The sequence below is a fragment of the Leptonotus elevatus genome, chromosome 18, assembly GCF_054856555.1.
Source record: "Leptonotus elevatus isolate MCC_2025b chromosome 18, RoL_Lele_1.0, whole genome shotgun sequence".
In the NCBI taxonomy this organism is placed as follows: Eukaryota; Metazoa; Chordata; class Actinopteri; order Syngnathiformes; family Syngnathidae; genus Leptonotus; species Leptonotus elevatus.
Genome location: NC_141256.1, coordinates 10,226,831 through 10,239,685, shown reverse-complemented (window position 1 = coordinate 10,239,685; position 12,855 = coordinate 10,226,831). Strand labels below are relative to the sequence as shown.

General features: G+C 41.2%; 1 protein-coding gene across 2 annotated transcripts; it reads right to left on the bottom strand.

The window, feature by feature from the left end:
* Nucleotides 1-4,316: 4,316 nt before the first annotated feature.
* Nucleotides 4,317-12,462, bottom strand: trib2 (tribbles pseudokinase 2). 2 transcript variants are annotated; one of them, XM_086060878.1, is made up of 3 exons: nt 10,264-12,462; nt 8,212-8,504; nt 4,317-6,749 (listed from the first exon to the last, which is right to left on the bottom strand). In XM_086060878.1, exons 1-3 carry the CDS (start codon nt 10,531-10,533, stop codon nt 6,290-6,292), a joined length of 1,023 nt encoding a protein of 340 aa, XP_085917004.1. In that variant the 5' UTR covers nt 10,534-12,462; the 3' UTR covers nt 4,317-6,289. The 2 variants fall into 2 exon arrangements, with proteins under 2 accessions (XP_085917004.1, XP_085917005.1); XM_086060879.1 differs by having other exon boundaries at nt 4,317-6,746; nt 10,264-11,505.
* Between the last annotated feature and the right edge of the window lie 393 nt (nt 12,463-12,855).

Here is a 12,855-nt window from a genome sequence, read left to right as displayed (position 1 = left end):
AGACACTTTACTCCGGATCAGGCGCCTCCCCTTTATGTGCATGCGTGCTCCAGGCACACACCGGCACGACAGCGCCTCCCGCAGGACACTCGGTGGAAGTGCAAGAGTGCGTTTGATTGGCCTTTAAAAGATTTGTTTACCGATTTCATTGAGAAAAAAATTTGGGGGATTCTGACAAAAGTAATTTTTTTTATGATAATGACATCATATATATGTTAAATATGATTTAGACCAAGGTTCATTTTAGGCCATTGACAATTCCAAACATCCGGGCATTTCTTATATTTCAACAATGCAACGCAATGCAAATACTTCCTTTGCGCCGTGTAAATAAACGGCGTGTTGTAGCAGATTGCTTTTACTAGCATACAAACCCGGCAGGTTGTTATAGTAGTTAAATGACATTTAATCACATTTCGAAACCAAATTAATCCCCACAAATCTAATTACAACAATGCTTTTGAATGGCAATGGTCATTTCACCGAGTTGACCGCCATTTTGAATCGGAATTGTCACCACTTTAAGACCTGGAACTGAGGCTAAGCTTTCTGACACTAGGCAGCACATTTCTCACAAGAATACCTTGATAGTCATGCGCCACTTGTTATTTCCTGAGTGGGAAAATATTTATTCAAGTAGATACTGCACCCAGCAATTGATTGGATACAGTGTGGCGGTCACCATTTGAGAAAACGTAATGTCCCCAAAAGTTAGCTTATTGGGCGTCCTTGCTTTCATTCAAGGTTCTGATGGGTTCCGGTGTTTAGAATTCAGGTGGCGGCGGCTTCCAGACGGGACAGACAGTGTTTAAAAAGGTGTCGTCCTATCTGTGCGAGACTATAAATATCACGCTTGACTGCATGCAAATGAAGGCAGAGACACTCCAAAAAGACGACTTCAGTAAAACCATCCTGCAGGAAAATGTTACACTCCAGCAGATAGTCGGCCTTCTTATCGACATTCAAAAAAATTTTCTCTTACTTTCTCTGCAGCTGTGTGCTTAATTGACTGGCAGAGGACACTATCATTCCCATAAGCAATTAGTATTAGCCAAATTATTGACTCGCATATTTGCACAGGAGTTTCTAGTATGAACGGTATTGTCGGTACTGTACATCCCTAATTATATCACCTGCTTTCTGAGTTTGGTCACGTGACATTCACAAGCAGAGCCGTGATTGGTCGTTACCTGAGCCCCCCTGAGGAACTGTGATGCCATATAAAAAGTGAAAGGTCCTAAGTACTTCCTGCTTACGACTCCTTATGCATTGTAGAAAGGACGGACGGCTCAAGTAAGTCTTGTGGTAGTAGAATTACAGTAAAAAAAAAAAAAAAACATTTATGCTGTCAGACAGTATGTCTGCGTTGATCCATTATCTCTGTCTGGAAATGAAACAGCATTGATTCACTCTAAACCCGCTGCTGCTGAGCTTTTCTTCTTCTTCTTTTTTTTTGAAGGTTAATTGCTTGCTATAATGCTCAGATTCTTTCTCTTAGGGAAAGTAAGACGACTCCTGCCTAACAACATGGCCGTGGTTTTACAGTGAAAGGGTGAAGTCACATTTGAGTCCATTTGTAAAAGAAATTATTCACAATAATATGTTCTATGCGTATTATCTGTTATTATCTATAATATTGCATTTGTGCTATATGAATCGAGCTGTAAAATCAACCCTTTTTATCCATCCCATAGGGGCGGCCATTTTGTCACTTGTCAACTGAAAATACATCACAGTTCCTCAGGGGCTCAGGTAACGACCAATCACGGCTCTGCTCGCGAATGTCACATGACCAAACTCAGAAAACAGGTGAGTCGTGATTGGTCGTTAGTTGCCTGAGCAACTGTGATGTCATTTTCAGTCGACAGCGAGAGGCAAAATGGCCGCTCCCGAGATGCATGAAAACAAGTGGAGGCCCATCGAACATATAGTAAAGATTTTTTTTTACTTTTAAGGACAATCACTTTTTTTCTTTTTCTTTTTTTACAACAAATGCAGACATAGGCTACATAATGTGTTTCCTTTCGGCATGTTACCAAATGCCTGTTACATAACATAACATAACATAAATCAACATAACATAACGTGACATGAGATGACACACATATATATATGTATGAAGCCCTGGAGAGTTAGCATTACGCAATTAGGCGTGCTGCCATCAGACAATGTCACGTGTGGCCAGCGGTCATATAAACATATATACTGTATGACATAAAAGTTGATGTCCACACAAGAGCGGCCGGTCGCGGGACGGCGCCAATGAAACATTTTATTGCCACGTTAAGTCCTTGACAAACGAGCAGCATAAAAAAGAGCTTGCGGAGCAGCACAAAAAGCTGCTGTACAATAAAGCTCTCCGATAAGAAAAGTGCGGCAGTTTAGAGCAGAGTTTGTTGAGAAGCAACACAATAAGCGGTTTGTTAAAGATCGTTTTTGGTGATGTTGATTAGTCAAATTTTTTGATGAACATTTGTTTCTCAATTTTGGGTGATTTTTTTTAAATTAGTTTTTATCAGGTGATATTTTTATTGTCATTATTTGGTAACAATTGGCTAAATATCTTCGATGTTTTTTTTATTTTGGTCACTGTTTTTGTTGTCTTTTTGGTCTTTTTTTTTTTTTTTTTGAATTGTTGGTTGCCATTTTGGTGACTTTTTCTGGTGAGAATATTTTTGTTCATAATCTATAGTGTAATTTTTTTGGCTCACCGTTTTTGTTAACAATTTGTTGGTGACTTTCTGGTGAGAATAATTCAGTTCACAATTTACGGTGACTTTTTTCGGCTCACAGTTATTTGGTGATTTTTTTTTTTTTTGAGGGAGGGGGTGACATCACTTAATTAGAATATTCGAGTACACATTCTTGGTCATATTTTTTTTAGTCCCAATTGTTTGGCGAGTTTTTGCTCACAATTTTTGCTGAAATGTTTTGCTTATGGTTTTTCGTAATTAGGGGTGGGAGGGGTGTGTGATTACAATTACACTGGTAAAAACAAAAATCACATTTATAATAATAACAACAATAATAATAATAATTATTATTATTATTATTATTGTTAATATTAATTAACCAAATTTATAATCAAAATTTTGTACAAAACAACTCAAAAATGTTGATTGTTTTGATACAAAACAACCAACCCAACGTTAAGTCAAATTGACCAGAGTAGCAGGTCGGTCCATTTTTTTTTTTTTACCAAAACTGGGTTATTCCGGACCCAACAGTTTTAAGAGTGTATTTCACTCCAAATTTTTGTTACGCAATCTTGAGTAACTACTGCTCTCGCTCACACTGTAAACAATCCAAACTTGTAGCTGAGCGCCCTCTAGTGTTGAAAGGTAATAACCGCAATGTTTGTAGAAAATATTGAATATCAGTATGATGACATACTGAATAGTATAGTCTAGATTATACAATATTCTTTTTGGATCGTCGATTGGACAATATGGTGCATGTAAATTTAGAACAGAATTAGTGTTTATTCAGCATAATGCTTGGCGGAGGTTCATGATGGCGCTACGGCAAAAACATGCAGCGGCCATCTGTTATATTAATTTTTTATTTTTTTGGCCAAGGGTTCTCGTGTGTATGTGTCGGTCTTAGATGAGCTATCTGATTGTTGCACGTAGAAGATTGCCTTGCCTTGCCTTGGCTGCTCCCCACCCCACTCCTAATTTTAATGAGACTTTTTTTGTTGGGGGGGGGGGGGTCCTCCAGTTTCCCTGAGACACATACTGTATATATAACCTAATAAAATGAATGAAAACAGCCTTAAATAATCTTCCACTGTCATTTTAGTATCAGTGGAAAAATGGAGATTGCGCAATGAGATTAGAGCGGGATTCCCTAGTGAGGATTAACGGTATGAAAAAAGGACGATTTGATTTTGAATGGATGCAGCGGAATTGATTTTTACTTTTCAATAGATAAAATTTGTCCATCTAGTGCTTTAGTGTTTTAGTGAAGGAAAATGATGGCCTTAACGGGGGGAAGGGATGACTCAAAGTGGTTCAAAACCAACAGAATAAATGCATATTTCGAATCACGAAAAATAAAATACATTTAATAGTCATAAATCATTTCATGTAGTTAATTGACAATTTTCTAAAATATAAATGTTCGTGAGTATACTGTGAAGCAGTACACCATTTGTCCACACGATGGCACTAAAGTATTTAATTAATCATTGTTGGAAAATCGTTCCACCAGAGTTGGATTTATTAATTTTTTTCTTTGAATTGATCCATTCACCCTGATCTTGTGTTTGCATTACACACACACTTGGGTTAAGAAAAAAAAAACATGACGAGCAATCGCAGTTCACAATTTTATTTATGGAATAATAAATTTGGACAAAACACCAGAGTATTTTTTTCCTTTCTTTTTTTTTTTTTAAACGATACAATCAGAACATCTGAGGCAGATTTCCCACCATGCACCACTGAACCCTCCCCCCCTTCCCAGCCACCCCTTTCTCCAGGACTAAACATTAGCACCAAATCAGCACCAATTTAAATCAAAAAGGAAGCGCCATCTTAAAAAAAAAGAAAAAAAAAAGAGGAAAACAAGTGTAATTTAGGACAAGACAGCCTAATTCAGAGGGAATTGGACCATCCCCTTTCTCCTAGGCAAGTTTATAGAATTCATGGTGTGCATGCTGATTATTAATAAAATAAAATAAAATAAAAAAATTAAAAAACGACAAATTCAAATGACATGGAGAATACTGTCGCTGAGTGAAGAGGGAGAGTGGCGGCGGGATTACTGGCACACAAGATGGCTTCTGAGCGTGAGACAGAGCGTCCTGTGTCAAAAGAAAAACAAAACCCTGCAATGTAGTACTTTTTAAATATATAGATTTATACTTCTTTTAGATTTATTTATTCATTTATATATATATATATATAGAGAGAGAGAGAGAGAGAGAAAGACGTTTGATTTAAATAAATGCTGCACTCTTCATTTTTCTAAAGACTTTACATACAAAACTTTAAATGGTGACCACACATCCAAGTGCACAACACCGCAAAATAGCGGCGGAATTTTTCGTAATTTAACGTAAATTGTCCAAGGATTGCAAAATTCCAGAAATGTTCAAAGTTAGATTTACCGGGAATAAATGACTTCTTAGAAATAAATCTGTTGACATTTTTTTTTTTGGTGGATGTCTGCTTATGAAAAAAATCATTAGCCTAGCAGCATAATCGCCCAAGTCCATTTTTTAACATGTTCATAAAACATTCACAGTTCAGGATTCGCAAATTTTTCCTATTCTCGGATTATTTGGGGGTAAATCTGTTTTTGTGCTCAAGCCAGAGCAATATTCATAACAAATGAACATGTTGAAATGATTTCAGTCTGCTGACGACAAAACAAAATAGTGTAATAGCATAATCGCTTATGACATTTAAAAAAAAAAAATTCATAAAACAAAAAAGATAAAATAAGTTTGGCAAGCATATTTATATTTTTATTGATAGTAAGCTAAAAAAAACAAAACATTTGAGCAATTATGCTATCAGGCTAACAAAATGATTATATTAACGTTAGAATATATACATAAATTAACCGCAATTAATTGCTCTGGTAAAAAATTTATTTGGAGTATTTCCAAAATTTTCAATCTTGACATCCCATTGAATTTTAACGGAAATTATTGACATTTGTGGGAATTGAACTGAATACATTTTTCTTTTCTGCACATGAACCTAATTGTGCCATCCGTTTGTCAGAAATACGAAAATATATTTTCCCGCCAACTACATTCAAGAGTCAAACTTCAAAATTTGGTGAATTTCCAATTCATGTGAATTCCCGTGGAAAATTTGGAAAACTTTGGAAATTCCCGGAATTTTACAACCCCAAATTTCCAAATTCAAAATGTATTCAAAAAAAGTGGACGCCACAACAAAATGGCGGCAGTACAATGTGGCAAAAGATTCCCGGACAGAAAGATGAGGAGAAACAATGATTTTTTTTTAAAATCCCAGTAATGATGAGGAATCCAGTCGTCGGTTTGTCCCTTCATGCTTGCCGTAGTGTGAAAAATGTGTCTACTTGTTACGAGCACCACATCAAACCAAAAATAATAAAATAAAAAAACAAGTTTGTTTCTTTAAAAGCACATGTTGCTACATTATTATTCTTGGGTCAGATCCCAATGTTCATCATGCCAGGTTTGGAGGGTTTTTTTTTTCTATGTGTGAAAATGTCGGGATTGAAAAAAAAAAAAAAGCAACAACATGGCTAAACTACAGCTATGGTCCGTTTGTGCTTGGGCGTGTGCTCAGCTGAACAAGTGCTCCTCTTCCATGTTGACGTCGGGCACCATCTGCTCCGGCTCGCCTCGCCCGGCCGCCCCCGCCGGGTGGGCTGCGGCGGCGTCGAACCAGGGGTGCTGAAGGATCTCGCGCGAGGTGAGGCGCTCGGCGGGCTCTCGGCGCAAAATGGCGCGGATCAGGCACTTGGCCTTGGGCGTGAGCGTGTCGGGCACGCTGAAGTGGCCGCGGCGGATCTTGCTGAAGAGCGAGCCGGGTTCCACGTCGTGGAAGGGGTAGCGGCCCACCAGGATGGTGTAGAGCATGACGCCCAGGCTCCACACGTCGGCCGCCTTGCCCGAGTAGCTGCCGCCCGCGTTGAGGATCTCGGGGCTGACGTAGGCCGGGCAGCCGTGCTTGTCGGACAGCGAGTCGTCGCCGCCCGCCAGCATGTACGTGTCCTCCAGGCTCTCCAGCTTCAGAGAGCTTCTTCACCGCGCGGCCCGAGCACAACAACAACAGCACGTCAGCACAAGGCCGGGAAAACGACAACATTTGCCCACCGTTTGATTTGATCAGAGGTGCAATGATTAGTCAACAGCTAATTGATTATTAACTTCATCGATATAGGGTCCTTCATTAACTGCCATTGACGTCAAAAATTCATTTGAACTATTTTTATTAGTTAATTTTTTCTCTCCCAATTTTGTTAACAAGAGTATGAAAACCTAGATTTTTTTAATTGTACATTTAGAACAGATATCAAATGTATGATTAATCGTGAGTTAACTATTGAAGTCAGGCGATTCATTACGATTAAAAATTGTAATCGCCTGACGCGATTTAAAAAAAGAAAAGATGATTAAAAATTAAGAGCATCGGACAATTACATTTTTTAATCGCAATTAATTGCAAGACTTCACGAGTTAACTCATAATTAATCACCAATTTTATATCTGTTTTAAAAGTACAATAAAAAAAATCTACATCCCAAAAACTTAAAAATCTTAAATACATTTTTTTTCTAAATAATTAAAAAATTGACCTAAATCTTTTTTTTAAAACAGGTTTTGTTTTTGGGATTAAACTGAATGCAGACATCCCAAAAATGTAAAAACCTTCCAAAGAAAATTAATATATATATATATTTTTTTTAATGGGTGTCAGTGAGTGTTTACATTTTTGGGATGAACAAAAACATAAAAATCTATAAAATAAAAAATAAAAAATTTTTAAATAGATGGTGTTTTCACATAGCAGCTATGAAACTATGAATGTGAGGTGCAGATATGATTTTTGTCCACTTGAGGTCAACATCCTAACGTTTGACACTGTAGTATCTGTGACTTTGAATGTGTGTGGATTTAAAAGACATGGCCCGGTGAGTGATGTGGGAGTTAGCAAATGACAATGTAAGACTAGCTAATTGCTAGCCAGTCTGCAAGAGTCCCTTCTCTCCTGGCTGCTCGATAAAATATGGCAAAACAGAGTAACAAAAGAAAGGAATTTACAACATTTCCGCAACCTTTTTGTGTGAAAGGGGCTGATAATGAAAGCGGCGCAAGCGGTGTAATTAGGCCTGACGGGAAGTTCCTTTGAAGACGTGAGGAAGCGAGGCGAGTAATTCCTCAGGATTAACGCCGACATTTGCTCTCGCTTCGATAAAAAAAGACAAACGTAGCGGCGCAACGAGGGGATTTGATTTGGTTAAAAGTGGGCCGAGATAAGAGGAGCTGATCGTCTGAGCGCCAGCTTCTCACACACACACAAAAAAAAAAAAAAAAAAAAAAACGGCGAACAGCTTGTGTTTGCTGTGTAAAGCTCACAGGAAGGAGCCACTAGGATACCCTGGAGTGCTGTTAAGCAACAAGAGCTTTTTAAGCCAGTTGAAGGCAGAATTCTCGCATCACTCGTTCCCTCTATCAAGTTGAGTTTTGGCCCGCCAACTCACCTGCTCTCATTCTTGAAGACAAACTTGCGCAACTTGAGGTCTCGCAGCACCAGGCCGCCGTCGTGGCAGTGCGCCACGGCCGAGACGATCTGGTGGAAGAGGCGGGCGGCCTCGTCCTCGCGCAGCTTCTTGCAGGTGCGCACGAACGAGTGCATGTCGCCATGGCTGCGCTCGAAGAAGGCGTAGGCCCGCGTCTCGCCCAGCAGGACCTCCAGCACCTGGTTGATGTGCTGGTGGTGGCCCAGGGCGAAGTAGGCCGCCAGGGAGTCCTGGTAGCGGCCCACGTCGAACACCTGGGGCGGGCGGGAAACAAAATGGGACATGGTTGGGAAGCCATTTTAGGAAATGTATGGTGGTGATACACAAAATGTGGTTTCCGTTTCAAGTGTATTACATTGATGAGGAATAAAAGTATATACTTGCACCGCAGCCCCAGGTTGCAGTGCCTCTTTAGTTGCCATGGCAACCCGACTCCCCACCCTCTTCTTCAGATTGACTTCAAGCAGGAGTGCTTCCACCACTCGCGGTCAACAGGAAAAGAACTCCCCATGGGTCCACATTTTAAAACCTCCCCAAGCCGACTTGGGAGGGATCAATGGCATAGGTGGGGGATTGATCGGCTATTGATAGGATTCCTCGGCATAGAGGGGAGTCAAACAGTCAGCTGATGGGCCGGTCGTGGGTGCTTATATTATGACATAAGTACAAATCGGCTTTTATTTTGAAATTTAAAAATGTGTTGTTAAGATAAGCAGTTAGAGGACAAAAACAGAAAAAAAAATCAGTTTTCTCTGGCTTTTATTTTGAAATTTTGAAAAAAAAATAGCTGTTGGGATAAGACGTAGACCAATTAAAACTTTTACCTTTATCTTAAGATCCTATAGTCTATAACAGAATATGGCATATGATATAACAATTGCAATTTTTGGGGGAGGAGGGATCACAATTAGATTATTTTCCAAAATCGTTTAGCCCTAGTTGGTTTGGTCAAAAAAAAAAAAAGAAGTAGAAATTAGAGAAAAACAAAAAAATCTTAGTTTTTACCTTTAAAAAAAAATTGTGGTGGGGTTAAGCTGAACGTTTTAAAATTGTAACATTTGAATCAGTCGAAAGTGTAGAAATTATATGAGGAAAAAATCTTAATTTGTCTTTTATTTTGAAAAAAAAATAGCTGTTGGGAAAAGCAGTTGGCACTGTTTGAATTGGTCAAAAAATGTAGAAACTAGAGAAAAACTCATTTAAAATCTTAATTTTGGCCTTTTATTTTTAAAACATTTCTGGTATAGCCTGAACAGTTTAAAGTTGGAATAATTTGAATCGGTGAATGATTGATGAAAATTTTGAATTTTTGGTAACTGGGGATTTTCGGCATGTTGACAATAATTTCCAATAGGAATCAAATGTGCTGAATGATTAAAATTTCAAGTAGGAACAACTACAATGTATCATTGGGAATGAGTTGGCCATAACGTGGCAACAAAAAAAAAACCTCTTCCTGGCCATCTGGGGGCACTACAGACCACAAATAGCAATGGCCAAAAATAAACAGTTTACGTTCAGCTTTTCCTTTTTTGATGACACCGCCAGTGAGGTGTCAAGTTTGGTGCATGCATCCTGTAACAATGTTGGTATTTAGTCAATTAATGTAAGTGAAATGTGCTCCTCAAAATATTAGGAACAGCCAGCCGGGTATGATGCAATGCACCATTACAAATCACAAACACAATAATACCTACAGTATGTTAAACGACTGCATCAAAAATGAGGAGCTACCTTTAAAAAAAATGGTGATTCTTAGATACAACTCTTGCGTTAGATCGTATGTACCCTGTGTGGTACGTGTTCTTCCTGCCCCATTATCAACGTTACGTCATGCTGTCCATTCACTTTTTCCATTAGGCTCCTCTCTCGCTCTTTGCAATGCGAGCCAAGTAGTGCAGAGTGCTCGCTGCAGGCTAGACTTCGCCTTTGTGCACAAAATGCATACGAAATACGAACATACGTGCACCTGGGCACGCGTGCATGTGTGTACATAACGTGTACGTGGCTCACCTTGCACACGAGCTCCTCGCCGCTGTGCAGGTGAGCGGCCCTGAAGACGTGGTCCCCCTCCAGGGGCTCCAGCAGCAGGTAGTCCCCGATGCGGGAGATACAGTGCGACGCGTCGGGGGTCTCCGGCGGGCTGGGCGAGCCGAGGTTGGGGCTGAAGCTCTGGCTCGACTCGGCGCTCCTCAGGCAAGATAAATCTTCGAAGTCGTGCGATTTGTGCCGCGATCTGCCATGACGTGAAATGTTAATAGGACGTGACCTCTGTATGTTCATGGGGGAATGTTGCTGTAATTGCTCCACCGGGATCGGCGACAAAGACTTCTTCAGTCCGCTTTGGGGTGGTCCTCGGTCGGGAGAGGGCTTGCTTGGTTAGCGGGCTTAAATTACATGAAATTAAAAAGGTCAAAAGATAGCTGGCTCCACTCGCCTTTGTTTTCCCATTCAACGCAAAAAGGTCCGAATTATGATTCCAAATCCTCGGAGAACGTCGTCCAAATTGCGTAATGTCCTTTTTGTTGTGTTAAAGCGTTAGAATGTTCATTAAATCGTCCCCCCCCCAAAAAAAAGTCTGTTTTAATTGAATGCACTGAATGTGGGCTACAAAGCAGCTGCTCGCGTTAGCTTATTTTACCGGTGTAAAAAATTAAATAAAAATAGTGGCACGTTTCGTATAATAGAAACAATAATTCTGAATAAATGCTCGTTAAAGCACTAAAAAAAAAAGTAGACAATGTAAACTTGTTCCCAGCCGATGTCGAAAAACGCTAGCTGGCAGGTGTAGCTAACTAGTTAGCTCCCGTGCTAACTAGTACCCGGTCGGCCCTTGTTCCATATAATCCACGTTCGTCACGGAGAAACCCTCCGTGCACACGAGGAGGGGGGGGAGAAAGAAACGTGGTGGTGGGTGTTTTTGTGAGGAGAAGCTGACGTCTTCCTCTCTCTCGCTTCCAGGTGGAAGGAGGGTTTCGCTTATCGTTGAGGGAAGAAGGAAAGAAGGGACGGGGCCGGTAGACTCTCCCGGGCCTATCCCTCGATTCAGCAGGACATCCTCTCCCGTGGCGCCGCGGTGCCTCTTCCGTGGGCTAGAGAGAGATTGAGGAGGGGAGGGGGGGGGAGATCCTGCCTGCTTGCTTCAGTGCAGAGTGGAACTGCACAGTACACACTGACGCCAACGTCACGTCCAAGCGAGAAGCCTCCTGCCCCGCCTCCCTCACGTCACCGCCACGACGGGTTCCTATTGGCTCACGCAGCCCTCCCTTCTTTCCTGGATATGCAAATGAGGGGATGTCACGTGACAAGAGGAATTTGAATGCATCGCGTGCTGGCAAATTAGACTTGGGGAGAGGATGCAGGAGGAAAAGGGGAGACGCTACTGTATGTGCAGCATTCCAAATGTGTTTCCTCTTGGAAAGATGAGAGTGGGGGTTGGGGATGGTGTTTCCCTCTCTCAAGATTTGCCCAGCACTCGGGCTCTACTCCATTTTTTTTTAAGGCTCTGAATCCATCCATCCATCCATCTCGCTCTGTTTAGTTGACCACAATGCTCGCGAAAGGCAAAAGGTGGACACACAGGTTAAAAGGGAAGTCAAGTCTAAAGACTCTCACTAGTCTAAAGACGGCATTTTGATTAATATTGTGTTTGTAGAATATAAATTAGGCAGCAAAATCCCCAGCCGTTCATGCCCATTTCAGGTGGCGGCCATTTTGTCACTTCCTGTCAACTGGAAATGACATCACAGGACCACAGAGCTCAGTTTATGAACGTCACATGACAAAACCCAGCTAACAGGTATGCCGTGATTGGTTGCTACCTGAGCTCTAAAGCTGCATTCGAGGAAGGTGGGATATTTCTCATTTGGAGTCTCCCAGTTCCGACCTCAAAAGCATTTGAGGTGGATGTAAACAACAAAGATGGCCGATTAAGATAAACTGTTGTTCTGATTAAGACATGAACTTTCCGATCCCCAAGACCAGTTCCTATAAGTCTTTACTAATGCCCCTCCCCCAAGTTCCTTTCTTCTTCATCTCAATCTGTGACTTCTACTGTTATGGTCCAAATTGGTATGAAAACTTCCAATCCGCAAGACAAATCCCTCTTGGTTTTTACAATCCTCTCATTTGTGAGGCAGATGTACTCACTACTCATGAATCCTAATAGAGAATCTACGCATTCGAGTAAAACCCGCCGGGAATTATCGTCATCATCGGCTTCCCAGACACCCCCTCCCCCCTCCCCCACATGCTGCAGGGCTGCCATCTTCCCACTGACGTGTCTTAGCTTAGAAGACTGGCAGAGGTCAACCGCCAGAGGACGGCTTCGCTTCCACGCATCGTCACAGCTGCATTAGTCACCATAAACGAGCCACTGTCGGGCCTCCAGGGGCCAGAGGTCAGCGTCTGGCTTGTCGTCATCGCAGCGTTCCGCAATCTAACCTCAGCATTCCTACCAAATTTGTGTATCCTGGATAGGGATAGACCGATAATCGGCGCCGATATTCAACATTTTATGAATATCGGCATCGGCCTTTTTGTTTTGTTTTGATGGCCGATATATTTGCTCTGCCGGGCGCTTTCTCTCCGCGGCTGTTGACTCCC

Bases quoted from the DNA above. Each gene is read 5' to 3' on its own strand.
- trib2 (XM_086060878.1), bottom strand. From the start codon at position 10,533: ATGAACATACAGAGGTCACGTCCTATTAACATTTCACGTCATGGCAGA. The intron at 8,505-10,263 runs GTGAGCCACGTA...CGCCCGCCCCAG, and splicing joins GCGAGGAGCTCGTGTGCAAG to GTGTTCGACGTGGGCCGCTA. The intron at 6,750-8,211 runs GTGAGTTGGCGG...CGCGCGGTGAAG, and splicing joins GTCTTCAAGAATGAGAGCAG to AAGCTCTCTGAAGCTGGAGA.